We start from the raw sequence: 19229 nt of genomic DNA on the forward strand, positions 1-19229 counted from the left end.
TAGTAAAACTAATAACTGCTTTTGGAAATTTTAATAAGCAATACATTTGAACCAGTTTCCAAGGTATATACATGTGTATATATATGGTGTTTATTGTGGATTTTTTGTATCTGTAGGCTGCATCTAATGCCGATATACTGAGTGAGAAGTTATTGGATGATCTTTTGGAAGATACGGCTCAGGAACTCTGGAATATGGAACAACACAAGAAGATGCAAGCTATGGCTATAGGCATGCATGACAGTCCTAGTCTGGAGACAATGCTGCAAAGAATGGAAGAAATTGAAGTAAGCATGTGTCTAAGGGCAGATCTATACTAGGGGATAAATTCAAATTAAGATGCGCAACTCCAGCTATGTTAATTGGCGTCATCCCCACAGCAGGAGGTTGACGGGAGAAACTCTCCCGTAAACTTCCCTTACTCCTCCCGAGGAGTAGGAGTACTGGTGTCAATGAGGGCACTCTCTCTTTTCAATTTAGTGCGACATGCGCCAAAGTGTTGAACTGCTGATTCTGTATGTGACTATTTCCTTCTAAGTCAGTATTGGACTAGTGCTCAAGGAATAAGAGTAAGGAAAGGATATCCAGTGATTAGGGGGTTAGCTTTGAAATTAGAAGATGTGGGTTTCCTGATCCATCTTACGTCCTGTGTGTTGGTGCCTCAATTTCTTATCTGTACAATGAAGATGATAATACTTGAATAATTGTGAGGTGTCAGATACTACAGATATAGGGGCCATCTAACAACATAAGAGAAAGTTCAAGAATGGTGTTACGGTTTCTTCAAGTGTCGCCTTCAGAATGAGATGACTTGTTGAAGTCAATGGAACCACTGTTCTGAGTAAGTGCTTATTAGTGAGAGTAAGGAGATTGCAAGATGTAACATAGTGTGTAAGCTTAATTGTTATATTTCCAAGTTATGGTCCGTTTCATATAGCAAGACAGTGGAAACAAGACTGGAACTAGAAGCTACACAAAGCAGCGAGAGAAAAATATCTGTAAAAATAGCTACATTAAAAGTACAGCTACGTTACAACTAAAGATGAGGGGACCTACAGACTGGCCATAGGCCCTCATCCTGCAAAGACTTTTCAACTTGCTTAAATATATTGCTATGAGTAATCCCATTGATTTCAGTGGGACTATTAATGGCATTGAAGTTAAGCGTGTGCATAAATGTGTGTAGGATCTGAGCCATGCAATGTACAAACTGCAATCAGTCTGCCATACTGGCTGTATGCTCTTTGAGATGTACTATTTTCACTTTAGTCAAGATATTTGTATAAAGATTTTTAATTCTGTCACTGTTGTATTTGAGAGAGTAATATCACGATCAAAATGGGACATTGTTTGCTTCTCTGTCAGGTTAACGTCAGTACATTTGAACTGATTAAATATCCGATGATTAATTTTGTACATTTTTAAAAGAGATATCAAGAAGAGGTTCGCAGGAGATTTAATCGGATTGTCTATGCTGATGCAGAGTTCTGGGCACAGGAAGAGAAAAAGGGTATGTGTTGCTTTTTTAATGCATCTTTTTTTCCCCTCCAGTTTGTAACCAAAATTAATAGATTAGATTTGATAATATTAATCAAATAGCACCCATTTGGACTTAAGTATGTTGCAAACATTATTTCAAAAGGAATGTTTACAAACTTTTGCTTTAAAAGTTAATATCTGGAAGCAGGGAGAGGCTCACTGAGAAGCTTGTAAGCTGAAGTATCAATGCTACAATTGGCTCGATTTGAATGGATCTGATTGAAGTCACTGAAGCAGCATTTGGATGTAAGGGTCTGCCTCTGTGATCCAGTTGCAAGACTAGGGCATGAGTCTTAAAAGGGAATGTTTGAAGTTCATTTAAGTGAAGCTTGGTTTCTTCTTTCTTTTTCTAGTTATTCTTTGACATATATATATATATAATTCTTAGTAGTACTGATATTCTTCCCCTTTTTTCCTCTCACTGTGGGTGAAACTTGCAATCTATCATGTAGAAAACTTTGGGAAATAGATTCCTCCAGTCCTCCCCAGCTTAGCAATAACAATGACGATCTATAGGCTACAGTAGAATATGTTGCCTCAGGCCCTGGCTCTATTCCAGCCTAATTTGAACAAGAACAGAGCCCATATCTGCAGTTTGTAAAAGCTGCGGAGATAACCATTATGTGATGGCTTCTCCAAGCATTCTTTCCCAGCCCCACTCTCACAGGGTACTATTGTGCTAACATGGCATAGAAGATAGTAATTTACACTGTATTCTAGCATATATCAGTTAGGCTAGGTGGGCGGGGAGGAGGAGGCAGCAATGTGGGAATCAAGATAAGCTTGGTTAGCTAGCACTACTCCATTATAAATTTGTGATGATGACTTCATAAATGAGGTATTCTTTCTATTCTAAACCTTGGTTTTGACTCTCGTCTAATTTAGCAGAAACATACAAGGCCTAAAATATCTCCTGTGTAATCTCAAAGCAGAGAGAAAGTTGTGTTTATATGTTGGCTCTCAACTAGGGATGTAAGGGTATGTCTACATTACAAAGTTAATTCGAACTAACAGCCGCTAGTTAGAATTAACTTTAATAGCGGCTATACATACAAACCACTAGTTCGAATTTAATTCGAACTAGCGGAGCGCTTAATTCGAACTAGGTAAACCTCATTCTGTGAGGACTAACGCCTAGTTCGAATTAAGTAGTTCGAATTAAGGGCTGTGTAGCCACTTAATTTGAACTAGTTGGAGGCTAGCCCTCCCCAGCTTGCCCTGGTGGCCTCTCTGGGCCAAACCAGGGAAACTTTTCTGCCCCCCTCCCAACCCCGGAGTCCTTAAAGGGGCACGGTCTGGCTACAGTACTTGTGCCAGTTGCAAGCCTGCCAGCACCCAGCCAGCAGACCCTGCACCTGGCATGGCATGAGCCAGCTACCCTGCCCTCTGCCTCTTCCCAGGACCAGGCTGGCGGCTCCCGGGAGCCTGTCCGGGGCCGCAAGAGGCGGGCATCCGCCTGGTCTAGTGCGGAGATCGTGGGACCTCATCGAGGTTTGGGGGGAGGCCTCCAACGTCCACAACCTCCGCACTAGCCACAGGAATGCGGCCATCTAGGGCAGGATAGCTTCCAGCCTGGCCACCAAAGGCCACATGCAAACCCAGGAGCAGGTTTGCATGAAAATCAAGTTGGTCCAGTGAGACCCCCGACCCTGAGCTTAGAACATAAGAATGGCCATACTGGGTCAGACCAAAGGTCCATCTAGCCCAGTAGCCTGTCTGCCGACAGTGGCCAGCACCAGGTACCCCGGAGGGGATGGACCGAAGACCAAGCGATTTGTTTTGTGCCATCCATCTCCAGCCTTCCATAAACAGAGGCCAGGGACACCATTCCTACCCCGTGGCTAATAGCACTCCATGGACCCAACCTCCATGAATTTATCTAACTTCTCTTTAAAGTCTCTTATAGTTCTAGCCTTCACAGCCTCCTGTGGCAAGGAGTTCCACAGGTTGACTATGTGCTGCATGAAGAAGAACTTTCTTTTATTAGTTTTAAACCTGCTCTCTATTCATTTCATTTGGTGTCCTCTAGTCCTCCTATTATGGGAAATAATGAAGAACTTTTCTTTATTCACCCTCTCCACACCACTCATGCTTTTATAGACCTCTATCCTATCCCCCCTCAGTCTCCTCTTTTCTAAGCTGAAAAGTCCCAGTCGCTTTAACCTCTCTTCATATGGGACCTGTTCCAAACCCCTAATCATTGTAGTTGCCCTTTTCTGAACCCTTTCCAAGGCCAAAATATCTTTTTTGAGGTGAGGCGACCACATCTGTTCACAGTACTGAAGATATGGCATACCATAGTTTTATACTTCCCCTCCTCCCCCTGGCTTCCCCCTTCCAGCTCCCTCCTCCCCGGTTTCCCCCTCCCCTCTTCCACCTTCTCTCTTCCCCCTCTCTCTTCCCCCTCTCCCACCTCCTTTTCCCAGTCTCCCCAGAGGTTAATTCCCCCCGTTTTGTTAAAGAGAGTTTCTATTTTTGAACATGCGCGTCCTTTATTTTTTACATCAGGAAGGGGGGCTAGGGAGGGGTAAGTGGAAGGAGGTGAGGGAGGAATGGGGCACGAGCTCCCGATGGGGAGGACTGGGGTGGTTCTGTGGGCTCCTCGGGGTGGAAGCTCTCCTGTAAGGCCTCCTGGATCCTGACAGCCCCTCGATTGACCTCCCTGGATGGCAGCCTGCGGCAAGTGCAGCCGGGCTGATGGCCGAGTGCTGTGATGTGCCGAGTGCGAGCACTCAGGGCACTCCAAGCCAGGACTGCTTTGCTGTCCCTCATTGAGGTAGACAAGCAAGCAGGGAACCCTGAGAACTGTCTGTCCGGGGTGGGGGTTGGGTCCCTTTAAGCACAGCCCTCGGCTAACCTGAGGCAGCAGCTCCACGCTCTAAGTCCTAATCTGATGCCCTGCCAGCACTGGTTCCGGTCAGCCTTAACTTCGGTTCAGAGTCCACTCAGTGTGGACATGCTATTTCGAATTAGCAAAATGCTAATTCGAATGAGTTTTTAGGTCTAGATGCACTAATTAGAATTATCTTAGTTCGAATTAACTAATTCCAATTAAGTTAGTTGGAATTAGTGCTGTAGTGTAGACATACCCTAAGAGAGTAGTCGAGTAATTGACTACTCACTTCCCCCCCTCCCTCCTGCAGGAGGAGGAGAGGGGATGGGAGGCTACTGGAAAGCAACCTCTACCTGTGGCAGGTCCAGGTTCACGACCAGCCCTGGCTGCCGCAAACAGAGGCTGCTCCAGCAGCAGCTCCTGTTTGCAGTGGGGATCCCAGCTCCCCGCTGAGACATCCCCTCCTCGAACAGGGGCTGCTGGACCTGGAGCAAGCCCAGCTCTTACTACGTTTAAACTGCAGAGCCACAGTGAGGGTAGCTCCTGGATCAACCGTGAGCTGGGACTAAGGAAGCCTTCCCATGATGACTAATCATGTAGTCAATAAAATTTTATCATCTACACAATTAGTGGATTTACCCTCCTTTTAACATCCTTACTCTCAACATTTTTGTATAGTATATGACCTCATAAATGTAAATCTTGCAGGTTTTCCATTTGATCTGTCCAAAACTTAAAAGATAAGGATTTACTGACCACCTTCCACTATTTTCTGCTATATGTCTGCTGACTTCTGCATGCTTGTTTCTAGCCCATAACTTCTGTAGAAAGAGACTCGAGTCTTGATTTAAAGACTTCAGAGGATGAAGAATGAGAGTTCTCAGCAATCTTTTAATATTGGTGTTTTCTGTAATCTTCCAAGAAGAAAACCTGTTAAATATTCCAGTTCTTGTTTTAGCTCAGACGTTCTTAGTTATACTCCAGAAGGAGCTAGTTTGCCTTCACAAAGAATGCTTAACTTCCTACTGAGTCAATCCTTGACTTCAGTCTTTCTGTAGTTTCAAACATCCAGAGGACGAATGAGATCCTGAGCCAGGCCATATACTATGCAACAAACTCTTTGAGTAGATGAACTTTATCTTGAGTGTCTCTGGAGCTACCCACTTTGTGAACACATACAGCCCCTGACTTTGATTTGGATTATTAAAGCCAGTGGGATTTTGACAGAGAAAGGAATTCACTTCTGAGAGAGCTGCACACAGACTACAGTTGTTTAGAGTGATTTGTAGAATAACAGTTGTCTTCATTCTCAGACTGAGCAATTACTAGAACTACTTCACTGAACTTCCTTTGACACATCTTGAAGACCCATCTGTTGCCGCTGTGATTGAAAAATCCATTTCAAAGCCTGTAAACCCACCTACACTTTAGAGAACAAAGCCAAAATTGGAGAGAGAGTGTATTTAGCATGGGTTTATTTGACCATGCATTCATTTGTGCTATTGCAAGGGAATCCAGCTCCCTCTCTATATCCTAACAATAATCCTTTTCACTCCACACCAGCAAATGTAAAACACTGCAAAACACTCTCACTAGATGTATCTAATGATTCTTCCCTAGAAAAGAACACATGAATATTTATTATCATATTGGCTTCTCTCTTCAATTTTTTTTGTTAATAAATCAAGCAATTTAAATAGCACACATTCCATAGCTCTGTTAGATATATGTCATGTCCATGCAGCAGTGAACAAGACAATCTGTTGGCTGTTGGCCTAGGACAGTGATCTGTGGCTGTCTTCCATGTGGTCTGTGGCTTGAGCTCAGCTCCCCCTGCTTTCCACCCTCCCTCTTCCCACAGCAGGGAACCCATGCTGGCACTCCAGCCTCTCCCCCACCCCCACCTCCTGCGAGGCTGGAGCACCAGTGCTGGCTTCCCTCTGAAGTGTGGGGGAAAGCCCCAAGCATCCCCTCTGGATGCAGCTCATGGTGAAGAAGCAGAGCCAGAAGTGGCTTCGCACACTGCCACTCCCCCTCCTCTGGCTGGGGAAACAGCAGCGCATAGATGTGCTCCCTGGAGGCTTTCCCCACTGTTCCCATTGTCCTGAATCCAGCCAGTGGGAGCAGTGGGAGGTAGCACCTGGGACCATGCTGCTCCCAGGCATTGTGAGTGTGAAAGCAAGTAAGTGCCACCCTTCTCCTCATGCCTGGCCCCTGCGCCCCCACGCTCCTCCTGTACCACCCCCCTCCAAGCCCCTGTACCTCCAGCTTGCTCCTGCACTCTCCCCCTTAACAGACTCTCTATCCCAAGCCTACTTCTGCACCCTTCCCCCTGGCCAGACACCCTCCCCCAAACTTGCTCCTGCACTCTCCCCCTTGGTCAGACACCCTTCCCTCAGCCTGCTCCTTCACCCTCCCTAGCTCCTGCACCCTCTCCCCTGCTCAGACACCCTACCCCAGCCCTTCTCTTGAACCTACCCTTGTTTCTGCACTCTCCCTCCTGGCCACACGTTGCACTTCCCCTTGCTGCTGTCACCTCCCCCCGGGCAGACACCCTACTCCCAGCCTTCTTCTGCACCTTACCTCCCGCCCAGACCTCATCCCCATACCCCTTCCTGCACCGCACCTCCTACACAGATCTTGCACCCCCATCTCTATCCCACTAACTGGCAGCTCTATCCTTCACACTGAATCCCTCATTTTTTATCCCCACCCTAGCGCTGTGAGGGGCGGAGGGGAAGAAATCCACTAACCCCAAAAGAGTAAATCCAACCCACGGGAAACCCTGAACCTCGGTCCTCTCTGTCCCTCTCACTCCCCCCGTGGGGCTGGAACTCAGGAGAAGTGAGGTGTCTCCGTTGGGGGCCACATCAGTGAGGGTTGGAGGGGTTTTTATGCTTCTCACTTCTATGTTCCTCAACGGATTTTTTTGTGGGTCAGTGGCCCCCGATCCAAAAAAGGTTCCTCACCCCTCAATAAATAAAGAAAACATTGAAACTTTTGGTTGGACATAAATTAATATTTTACTTTATTTAAAGTGAATTTTGATAAACTAACATCAGAAAGTTAAAGCACCTAAACTCTTTTTAATAATTTAATATTTCCTTTCTTACTGGTTAAATTATACCGGTCTCCCTATCTGCAGCACTAGCAAAATGGCTCAGGCATAATTATGTAATTCACGGTGAGTTTCCATTAGCAACTGCTGGTCCACGGAAGAGTTTGCATTGATCTGAGTGGACTACGAGCCAAAAAGTTTGAGAACCACTGGTCTAGGATTTTTATCAGTGCAAAAAACACTGCTATATTAGTCATTAAGGGTATGTCTACACTACCCCGCTAGTTCGAACTAGCGGGGTAATGTAGGCATACCGCAATTGCAAATGAAGCCCGGGATTTGAAGTTCCCGGGCTTCATTTGCATAAGCGGGGCGCCGCCATTTTTAAATCCCCGCTCGTTCGAACCCCGTGCCGCGCGGCTACACGCGGCACGAACTAGGTAGTTCGAACTAGGAAGCCTAGTTCGAACTACCTAGTTCGTGCCGCGTGTAGCCGCGCGGCACGGGGTTCGAACGAGCGGGGATTTAAAAATGGCGGCGCCCCGCTTATGCAAATGAAGCCCGGGAACTTCAAATCCCGGGCTTCATTTGCAATTGCGGTATGCCTACATTACCCCGCTAGTTCGAACTAGCGGGGTAGTGTAGACATACCCTCTGTGTAGAGGTTTTTTGCTCTCTCATTCTTTCATATAACTCAAATGATGGAAAAATTATTAAAGTGAAGGAGTTAGATTTGTTTGGGAAAAAGGTGAATTCTCAGTTCTTGTTCATAGATCTGTGGTTAGACCCTGAATCCTTGAATTGGTATGTTTTCTTTATCTCAGACAATAGTGCCCCATGTGCTTCCATCATGAGTTCTTCAACTTTAAAAAAAAATCTCCTCAAAGATTTTAATTCAGAATTCGCAAATGGTATCCTCTTTATTTCTTAGTAATAGAAAATAAAGACAAATCATGTAATTGCTTAGACTGTATTGTACAGTAGAGCCTCAGTTACAAATATTTCAGGAATGGAGGTTATTCCTAACTAAACAAAGTGTTACTGTTGTTCTTTTAAAAGTTTACAACTTAATACGCTTTGAAATTGTATTGTGCCAAAGAAAAATGCTGCTTTCCCTTTATATATTTAGTAGTTTACATTTTACACAGTACTGTACTGTATTTGTTCTGGTTTTGGTCTCCGCTGCCTGATTACATATGTCCAGTTCTGAATAAGGTGTGGTTGATGGGTTAGTTTGTAACTCTGAGATTCAGCTGTAGCTCTTCATATCAGAAGAGCTTTTTAACTGGCTGAAGAGAGAACCTGAGAGATGTTAGTAGGGATGTGACGGACTAGTTGACTATCCGATAAACAAATGCTTATCAGATAGTCGACAGGATAGTCGACTAGTTACTTCCTCCCCTTGCTTCCTCTATCTGATAGAGGCAGCAGGAGTGGGTGAAAGAAGGTGTACTTCGAAGCGGCAGCACCACTTGAAGCCTGGGGCCAGACCCCAGGCTCTATGCGGTGCTGCCGCTTTGAAAAGCCACGTATAGAGTGGGGTCAGCTGGGGTGTCCCCAGGCTGATGCGGCATTTCAAAGCGGCAGCACTGCATGGAGCCTGGGATCACCTGGGGAATCCCCAGCTAACCCTGGGCTCCAAGCGGTGCTGCCACTGTGAAATGCTGTGGGGAGCCCGGCATCGGGCTGCACACAGCTTTTCAAAGTGGCAGCACCACGGGGAGGCTGGGATCAGCTAGGGAATACCCAGCTGACCCCTGGCTCCGTGCAGTGCTGTTGCTTTGAAATGCCGTGGGGGGCCTGGCGTCGGGCTGCATGTGGTGTTTCAAAATGGCAGTGCCCCGGGGAGCCCAGGATCAGCTGGGGACTGCTGACCCCAGGTTGTATATGGTGCTGCCACTTTGAGACATCGCACAGAGCCCTGGGGTCAGCGAGGGAGTCCACAGCTGGCCCCAGGCTCCATGCAGTGCTTTCGCCTTTGAAGTGTAGCAACTGCCTTCAAAGGTGAAGGTGCCCTATCAACTAATCGAATAGTCGATGCAAAATACATTGACTAATCAGTTAATCAGTTACCTGATACTTAACATCCTTAGATGTTAGCAGGCAGCTGTTTCCTAATGACATTCAGTTTTCTAGACAACACTCTTTCTATTTCCCACACATGTTGATCCTGATTGTAGCCCTAGTTGCCTCTGCCAAGTAGAAATAGGGAGGAATTTGGCCTGTGATTTCTCTGTCCACGTTAGTCTCAATATAGGGCCAGTTCTTCAGCTGGTGTAAATCTGTGGAGCTAGACCAATTGTTACCAGCTAAGCAACTGACCTTATGGGGGTTGATCCTGCAGCAGTGAAAACAATGGGAGATTTGCCATTGAATTTTCTGGGAGGAGGATCAGACTCATAGTGACTTCATAAGAGCTATGCCATTTTACACTAGATAATGATCTGGGCCCAATTGTTATTTTAGTTTTTATTTCCCCTTCCCATTTACTGCCAATCTCAATATATTGGTTGCCATAGTAATGTAATGTTTCCTCTCACCTCTTTAGAAATACCCGATGAGATAACAGAGTACTTGTACTGAAAATGAAATATTCCAAAGTGTTCATATTTGAAACATTTGGTTCTTTAGAAAGTACCACCTTAAATTTATAGCTTAAAAAGGCTCATCACTGGTAATATTTTTCTTCCTTTCTCTAAAGGGCTTACCTTTGGATGGGAGCTAAACTTAGTGTGAGGACTTCCCTACATTGTTGGATTTTCTCTCCCAAAGAAACTTTTTAAATGTTCTTTTCTTCCTTCTAGAAAGAGAAAGCGCATCAATAGAGCAAAGGCCTATGTCTCCTCACCCAATCCAGATAACCAGATTGATAGGACACAAAGAGCCAGAAGTGGATATTGTATTTGAAAGACCTTTTGATGGAAAGTGAGTAAACTAAAAGTGGTTGTAAACTACAATGCTCATGTGCTTTTACTGTGGATATTTAATATATGTTTTCCACTAAGAGTAAATGCAGTAGTGATGATTATTTCATCAGGTTTGTGGCTTTAGGTCATGTGGAAAAGGACATAAAAACCACAAAATTCTGGTTCTTCTTTCCCGATTGGTATGCAGCTTGAAGCCCTTGCAGATCTTACAGGCCTCAGACAAGTGGGCCTCTCCCAGGTACTTAAGACAAGCTGCGTGAGGGTCCCCGCAGGGCATAAGCTTCTGGCATTTCTGCGTGGAGATGCCAGCCCAGCAGGGGTCTTTCCAGAGTCCTCCATTCTGGATACCTTTGAGATAGCAAGAGAGTTAACTGAGCTGACTCCTTCCCTGACCCACTTGCTGGTCCACAGGGTGCTCCTGCAGGTTCAGGAATTCAGGGCGTCCTTGATCCTCATTTTTCTGGCCCAGGCAACACTGGTTCACATCTGTCCTGCAAGAGGAGTCTGTCCTGCAAGAGGCCAATCCCCCTCCCATTGGTTCCAGATCTCATCACGCAGCTCTTCGGCAGGCTTCACCATCCAATCCTGCGGTCCCTGCACCTAATGGCATGGAAGCTCCATGGCTGACATGGGGATATGATAGAGGTCTATAAAATCATGATTGATGTGGAGAAAGTGAATAAGGAAAAGTTATTTACTTGTTCCCATAATATAAGAACCATGGGTCACCAAATGAAATTAATAGGTAGAAGGTTTAAAACAATCAAAAGGAAGTTTTTTTTCGTGCAGTGCATAGTCAACCTGTGGAACTCCTTGCCAGAGGAGATTGTAAAGACCAGGACTTTAACTGGGTTCAAACAACAATTAGATAAATTCATGGAGGAGAAGTCCATCAATACTTATTAGCCAGGACGAGTAGGACTGGTGTCCCTAGCCTCTTTTTTTCAGAGGCTGGAAATGAGTGACGGAGAGGGATCACTTGATGATTACCGGTTCTATTCAGTCCCTCTGGGGCACCTGGCATTGGCCACTGTTGGAAGACAGGATACTAGGCTAGATGGACTTTTGGACTGACCCAGTATGGCTGTTCTTATGTTCTTAATGTTTTGTGCTTCCAGTGCTATTGATGAAGATGGGGAGGTGGAAGAGAAATTGGAGACTGGAAATGATGTTCGGCAACCTTTGAATCGCAATATATCTCAGCAAAAGGAGTGCTACATTTCTCTCTCTGTTCCAAAGCACATGCTCCAGAACATCCTTGATTATAATAATAGATATGAGCAGCACCTGAAACTTATTTCTCATGAGCCAGTAGGGCACTTCAATCCATGGTGCATTGCTGAGGGGTACGTGAATCATTGATGTGTTTGATTTTGTAAAGTAAATGTGCCAGTTTCAGATCTGTCTTTCTGCTCTTACTTACACACACAGAGGGTAATTGGGCTGTTCAAATTCTAAATTGAAAGCCAGAAAACTAAAGACAGTAGTTACTGTGTTGTTTTTCAATGATCCTTGATGCTTGTGGACCTTTAAAGTGTTCATGTAAAACTAACAGGCTACGTCTACACTGGCCCCTTTTCCGAAAGGGGCATGCTAATTTTCAACTTCAGAATAGGGAAATCCGCGGGGGATTTAAATATCCCCCGCGGGATTTAAATAAAGATGTCCGCCGCTCTTTTCCGGCTTGGGGAAAAGCCGGAAAAAAGCGTCTAGACTGGCCCGATCCTCCGGAATAAAGCCCTATTCCGGAGGATCTCTTATTCCTACTTAAAAGTAGGAATAAGAGATCCTCCGGAATAGGGCTTTATTCCGGAGGATCGGGCCAGTCTAGACGCTTTTTTCCGGCTTTTCCCCAAGCCGGAAAAGAGCGGCGGACATCTTTATTTAAATCCCGCGGGGGATATTTAAATCCCCCGCGGATTTCCCTATTCTGAAGTTGAAAATTAGCATGCCCCTTTCGGAAAAGGGGCCAGTGTAGACGTAGCCACAGGGTGTGATAGCAGAATATCTTGGAAGAGCAATTATTTTTCATGTCTCACAGCAGTACCATAGAGTTATCTGTGTGAAATATAGATTGGTTTAGACTATCTAGAGGAGAGTCAAAGCCAGAGGAGTGTGTAATTCTCAGTTTCCACTTCATGTAATTTTGTGAAAATCTGCCCTTAATGCTGTAAAAATTGTTTGGAAATTTACACCTTCTGCTTTCCATATCCACTTCTGTCTTTAGCAAATCCCAGTGGTAAGGCTGGAAAATCTGTCCAGGGAGATTCATCTGAGAGTATTTAACAACATTATTGGCTTTTGCCATTTAATTAAAAAGCAAACATTGCCCTTCTATCTGTAAAACAACCAGACCAACATGGGCAGAAGGAAGGAACAAGCTTTTTATTAATTTATTAAAAGTAGCACAGAACACATTGGCAACCTTTAATTTTCTCTTTGGAGGGCCTGGATGTTGCGGGTTTTGGAATAACAATATAAATACTTACAATAAGGCCAGCTGCCATTTTAAACAGGAGATTTGAAAAAGGAAATATTTTATAGAGTACGTTGCTAGGTATGTAAATAGTATATAGCATAGCTGGGTCACCAGTCAGTCCTCTGCAATGCAAACAAAAGAGGTAAAATAATAAATGTCTATTTGCTGCTCATTCCTTAGCAAAGAAAAAATGTTTATTCATTCTCTCCAAGTCTGCTAAACTGAGAACAGAGGTAGAGGCTGAAAGGTTACAGTATAAATAAAAAATAGCCGCCCATTGTAACAAGCCTTTTTGGTTTGCTAAGGGTACTGGTGCAGCAGTAAACAAAGTTCTCTGTTATCATTTCCCAAGCATGCCTCAGTGAGTATCCAGTATAAAGTTGTGCCATTTATTTATTTTCAGTACATGTGAATGGTGTCATTCAAAAATCAACTGCCTGTAAGTCTTGGCACGTGATTAAGGCACCACCCCAACAAAGCACATGCAATTAATTTTCTAAACGTGTGTAGTCTCTATGGCCTTGATCCTACAAATGCTTAAGCAAATACATATGTTATGATCTTGACTAGTCCCACTGAAATCAGTGCATTTGCTGTAGTAAAATGTAAGCATCAACAACAGTATCTGCCGGATCAGGGTCTTTGATTTTAATAGGACCGCTCATGTGCTCAGAGTTCAGATGTGCTTCTCTGGAGTGGGATCTATGTGAGTAAGAGTTGTGTGACTTTGGACAGATCACTATAACCTAAGGCAGGTTAGAATGCACCCCTGAAACATCCCTGATCATGTTTCAACACTCTCCTTATAAACTCCAGGGCTGTGTCTACATTGGCATGTGCCTTTGTGCAAAAACTCTTCCAGAAGAGAGCATCTACACTGGCATGTGCCTTTGCGCAAGAGCATCCGTGCCAGTGTAGACGCTCTCTTGCACAAGAAAGCTCTGATGGCCATTTTAACCATAGGGCTTTCTTGCACAAGAAATTCATGTTGCCTTTCTACACTGGCCTCTTGCGCAAGAACAGTTGTGCAAGAGGGCTTATTCCTGAGCGGGAGCATCATAGTTCTTGTGCAAGAAGCACTGATTTCACACATTAGAACGTCAATGTTCTTGCACAAGAACTCGTGGCTAGTGTAGACAGGCAGCAAGTTTTTGCGCAAAAGCGGCCATTTTTGCACAAGATTGCACCAGTGTAGACACAGCCCAGTAGTGTTCATAATTGGCATTAGTGTGAACCTCAGTAGCTCAAAGACAGTGGTCCCTCCTCATGATTGACAAAATTAAAATGAGTCCTTCCTTCTTGCAGCTGAATTTCAGCTTCGCTTATGTATATATTGTACATATTATTTGATATCAAACTAAAAATGCAATCCAGTTCATAGTACTGTTTGGTGAATGTTTTACCATCAGAGGGCACTATAAATCTTGTCAACCATTAGATGCATTAGTAAACATTTTGAGGAAACCACTTCACTCTGTATTAAAGACACAGGAAAATTAATTTTCCTGGTATTGGTGAAGTAAATGTAAGACTGAGAAGGAGAAATTGTAAACAGTCCAGCAAAGAACTGAATTGCTCAAATGCTGAAACAGTATGTAGTTTTATCTTGACCTGAGTTAAAAGCTCTGATCCCACCACTTCCCTGTAAACATCCAGGCTTTCAGAAGGACCTGAACCAATGAGCATTCAGATCAGTGAGAGTCTCTCCATAGACCTCAGTGGGTTTTGCATCAGATCTTTAATATGTTCAGTCTCTCTGTAGAAAGCAGAATGTTTGCATCTTAATATTTTTTAAAAGGTGAAGAATGTACCAGTTAGCAGGTTGGTCACATTCACCAGGCCTCCCTGGTTATCTCTTTTATCAGAAAGCTGATTGATGCAAACATTTCCAATTCTCCATGAAACTTAGAAATAAACAGGATGGTTCTGTAGTACAGGTTTTTTCCCATGGTAAATATATATAGCCAGCATTGCTCTGGTGTTTAATTCAAATAAGTATTGTTTTTCTTAATTTAAATCCTTGTTCTGGGGTGAGGCTGGGAATGAGGAGTTCAATATGCAACCTGCTGTTGGGGAGAGAGGACAACCTCAGCCCTCTTTTACTGTAGCATTTTGGGGCCAGATGAGAAAGAAGTGCCTCTCTATGGCCACTGCAGCTGCTGTGGGCACAGCTACGGGACTGATACACAGACAAACTCTCTGAAATATAAAGTAGACAAGTCTCCCTTTCTCCACTCCTGTCACCTGCTGGCCCAGGGGGGTTATAACTATTCTAGCACCATGGGGGTGGGACAGGCAGGTGGCTCAGCAGAATCAGGTGCTCGTGCGGAGCAGCCTCCAGAGGCACCATGGAACAGGAGGGCATGTAGTCTATAGGATTAACTAATAGGCCAAGGTTTATAGGTTAAGCATTTACCCCAGTGGTTCCCAACTGCCGGTCCATGGACCGGTGCCTGTTCACAAACTGCTAGCTGTCAGGGCTCAAGCCGCAGCAGCTCAGCTCAGGCATCTGTAGAGGCACCTCCCTTCCTCCTACCCCTCAGGGAGATGTGCTTGGAGAGGGAGGGGGCGCGCCACCAATGCCAGTGGCAGCGTTGGGACTGAGGCAGTGGCAGAAGGAGGCGGAGCAAAAGGTCTGTCCCCTCCGTCTTCCTTAGTAATGGTGGCTGTACAGGGCTTCACACTCCCCCTCCTTCTACCCATGGGGTGCAGGAAGTGCTTGGGGAGGGAAGGGGTGCAAAGGAGGTGGGAGTGCGCATGCTGCCAATGGCTGCTCCCCCTGCCCATGTTGTAGTAAACAGCCATGCTCCCTACGTGGGGCAGCCTTACTCTGGAGAGTTCAGGGGTGGGGTGGGGGCAGAAGGGTGTTGGATGAGGTCTGGTGGGGTCACGGGGTAAGAGGGTGTTGGCATGGGTTGTAGGGGTCAGAGGTTAAAGGGTAAAAGGGCACAGGTCAGAGTAAGGTTCAAATGGTATTAGGCATTGGGGAGCAAAGGACTGGGATGGGGCTTGGTGGACAGGCATCATTTTATTTGCATATTTGTATATTCATTATTTGCATACTGAATATGCAAATAAAATGTTACCAGTCTGCCAAGTTTGTGAATGGATTTGCCAGTTCGTGGCATAAAAAAGGTTGGGAACCACTGATTTACATGACAATATGCAAACATCCTTAATTATTATAGAATAATAATTTCTCTTTTGAGGTCAGAGCATTGGATGAAATGACTGGTGCATATTTGGGTTTATTTCTACAAACCCCAGGATTCTCTCTTTGGCTTTTAAACTTTCTTTTCTCTCCTTTAGCCTTGCAGAAGAACTGACAGAAGAAGCCTTATGTGATGTGGCAGCAGAGCTGCAGGATTTATGTGAGGATTATGCAGAAGCTGTGTTCACCTCTGAGTTCTTGCAGCCCACAGAGTAAACGCTTTTAAGTCTATGCCATCAGCTAATGGAATGTCAAATCCCAGCCTACCCAGCATACTGTGTGCTTAGGCGTTTTTTACAGTATCTTTGTTCTTACTGAGCATATGGAAGAATCTGCTAATGTATGAATGAAATTCAGAAGGGATTCATCTTGTGTTTTTCAAAATTTTAATAAAGATTTTTTCCTTTTCAGATTTCAGTATAATAAAGGTTCTGAAAAAGGTGCTGACTATAATAAAACTAAACACTTAACAGCAAAGTTTACATAGGTGTAGAGCCAATCCCCTATATCTATGACTAGTTTTTCCTCGTGTGATCTAGTGGTAATGAGCAAAGTACTGGGAAGTGAGAGTGCTGAGTTTTATCCCCAGCTGTGCTTCTGATTTGGGAAATCACTTAACCACTCCCTGTCTTCCTTTCCTCCTTTGTAATGCTCCTTACTTATCTCACAAGGGTGTTGTGGGACTTAATCAATGCATTATTATTCATAAAGCACTTAGCGCTCTGAAAGGTGTGCTGGAAATACAAAGTATTATTATTTCATAGGCCTCTAAAGCCCAATTTGAAAATGCTGATGCAAACAAGAAATGCTTTTTGATTTGCTATCAGTGTGCCCAGTGTCTCACAAGAAAGATGCTGTTTATTTTGTCTGACCAACTACATTAAAACTTCACAATTTTATTATCTGGTTTTTGGATGGAATGCAAGAATCCAAAGGAGTGATCCTGACATTGCAGCATTAAGTGGGTATTTTGAACAATAGCTAGAGGGGGCTTGGTGTATTTGTGGGGAAGATTGTGTTACTATACTCTTGCAGCTATCTTAGGGTTCTAACATTGTTTTCTCAATACTTTTAAAGCACTACGCATATCTGCATTAATATTTAACAGGCAATACAAACAAGCCTCTCCTCCCCCCCCACCCCCGATGTTTTAGAAAATAGGTTATCAGCACCATTTTTTTTCCCCTTACAAAAAATACTAACCTTAAACAATACAGTTCTTCCAGCACTAGCTCCATTTAAAGAACCAACCCTGAATGTTTTACTCACTTAGTCTATGTCTACACTACAGGGTTATTTTGAAATAACACCTGAAGTAACTGTTTTGAAATAGCATATTCACATTGCAGGGAAGCCTTGAAATTAGTCTGAGGCAGACTCCGTTAATGTGGACATGCTACTTCAGGAAGCACTGGGAACAAATTAGTTTGAATGACTCTGGGGAGTAGTTATTTTGAAATAGCAGCAGCTGAACATCCACACTAACCATATTTTGAAATAGCAGTTTTGTAAATTCAGGGTTTATTATTTCAAAATAACAAGCCCATTATCTTGAAATAATTTCAAAATAACGTGCTTGCTGTGTGGCTGCTCATCTTATTTCACAATAACGGGGATTATTTTGAAATAACTCTGTAGTGTAGACATGCCCTTACTGACTTTAATAGGCATTTTAAGAGTTCTAGGTGAGCAAGGAATGCAGGATTCAATCCAAAAAATATGACATCAAACCATCTTGGGTATTCCAGCTTCTTCCTTCTCATATTGTTCTCAGTGTTGTGTGGGTATGGTAGGTACTTGAATACTTGGACTCAGTAGCAGGTTAGGAATGGAATGTGAGACTTGTAAAATTCCCTTCCTTGTATTGATTTGTGTTAGGACACTATTGCACAGAATTGTGTCTTATCCCCATATTTTTATTGCAAAATAAAAAATAAATAGAATAATCTATATTCCTGGTTCTTTTATATTGGGCTCATTTGTTAGTTTCAAATAATCAATGTCCTATCTTGAGTTTTGGTAATATATGTCTGGGAAGACAAATGATAAACAAGAAAAAAGGATATATGAGAAAATATATGGGCCAAAACATGGGACCGCTTCCTAAATTCATCTGTAAAAAGAAATGTGAAGTGCTATTTACTGTGATAAATTTCTTTTGTGCAATAATGTTTAACCCATTGTAGCATAATTTCCAATATATTGAGATTTTTATTTTCTGTGTGAGTGAAAATACATTTTTGTAAAAACAAAACCCCTAAACCTTTTTTTATTAAAGTCTGGAATTTTCAGTCTTATCTGTTTTGATAACATTTATTTGTATCAATGTAATTTTTATTTGGTGGATTCTGTGCAGATTTGTAATTTAAAACAAAATACATCAAACTGGTACCTTTTTTCAAAATGTATAGAGCAATTTATATGTGCAACCCTGTTTTCAACTATTTGTATTGTTTTCAAATAAACTATATTGATTTTCAGGATTTTTAAATTTAGAACAATTTGGATCTAAATCCCAGGGCTTGATAAGGTGTGGGAGTGCAGGAGTCTGGGCAGAGGGTTGAGTGTGTGAGGGGGATTTGCCAGGGTATGTGTGCAAGAGTGGGGGCAGGCCCTTGTTCCTGAGACCCCACCCCTTCAGGAGCAAACAAGCCCTGTCCAACCCCAGCCTAAAGCTCAATACTTCCTGGAGAGCCAGGCTGCCATGCCACAGCCCCAGACCTCCTGGGCAGCCGGGGAGCTGGGCTACTATGCCACGACCCCAACCCTCCTTGGTGGCGGGGCTGCTGTGCTGCAACCCCAGCCCTTCCAGGTGGCCAAGAAGCACAGGCAGTTTCCCTTGCCTATGTTACCTGCTGCCTATGCACAGATTGTATATTTAATCCAATGAGACTTTCATTGAGCTCCACTCATGGGAGGGATGTATGCCAGTGCCAGAGTGCTGCCTCCAAGCTAGGCCCTATACAGGAATATGGCCTTAAAAGATAGCATTCCCCTGCCTTTTCTAGAACAAGGGCTGTTATGCTCCATATGATTTTTGTTTGCATGGTTCCTTGCATACCAACCACATCGATTCGAGAGGCCCTTCTGAGAAACACAATATAAGTGCCTCCGCCCATAGCCACTCTGCATGAGGAAATCCCATTGATGTAGGTGGGTCCTAAATGGACAACGTAAAGGTC

General features: G+C 43.9%; 1 protein-coding gene across 6 annotated transcripts in view; it reads left to right on the forward strand.

Annotated features, from left to right (window-relative positions):
* Window positions 1-18530, forward strand: part of KIAA0753 (KIAA0753 ortholog) — a 49274-nt gene extending 30744 nt beyond the window's left edge. For 5 of the 6 annotated variants that reach the window (XM_075904894.2, XM_075904897.2, XM_075904895.2 and 2 more), the window contains exons 14-18: window positions 117-287; window positions 1429-1510; window positions 10235-10355; window positions 11476-11703; window positions 16146-18530. In XM_075904894.2, the coding sequence (XP_075761009.2) occupies window positions 117-287; window positions 1429-1510; window positions 10235-10355; window positions 11476-11703; window positions 16146-16263 (720 nt within the window). In that variant the 3' untranslated portion in view covers window positions 16264-18530. Of the gene's footprint in view, window positions 1-116; window positions 288-1365; window positions 1511-10234; window positions 10356-11475; window positions 11704-16145 lie in introns of those variants that run through there. The other variant, XM_075904899.2, reaches the window with a different exon arrangement.
* Window positions 18531-19229: the final 699 nt, after the last annotated feature.

Source organism: Pelodiscus sinensis, chromosome 21 (genome assembly GCF_052426305.1).
Source record: "Pelodiscus sinensis isolate ZL-2025 chromosome 21, ASM5242630v1, whole genome shotgun sequence".
NCBI lineage: Eukaryota > Metazoa > Chordata > Testudines > Trionychidae > Pelodiscus > Pelodiscus sinensis.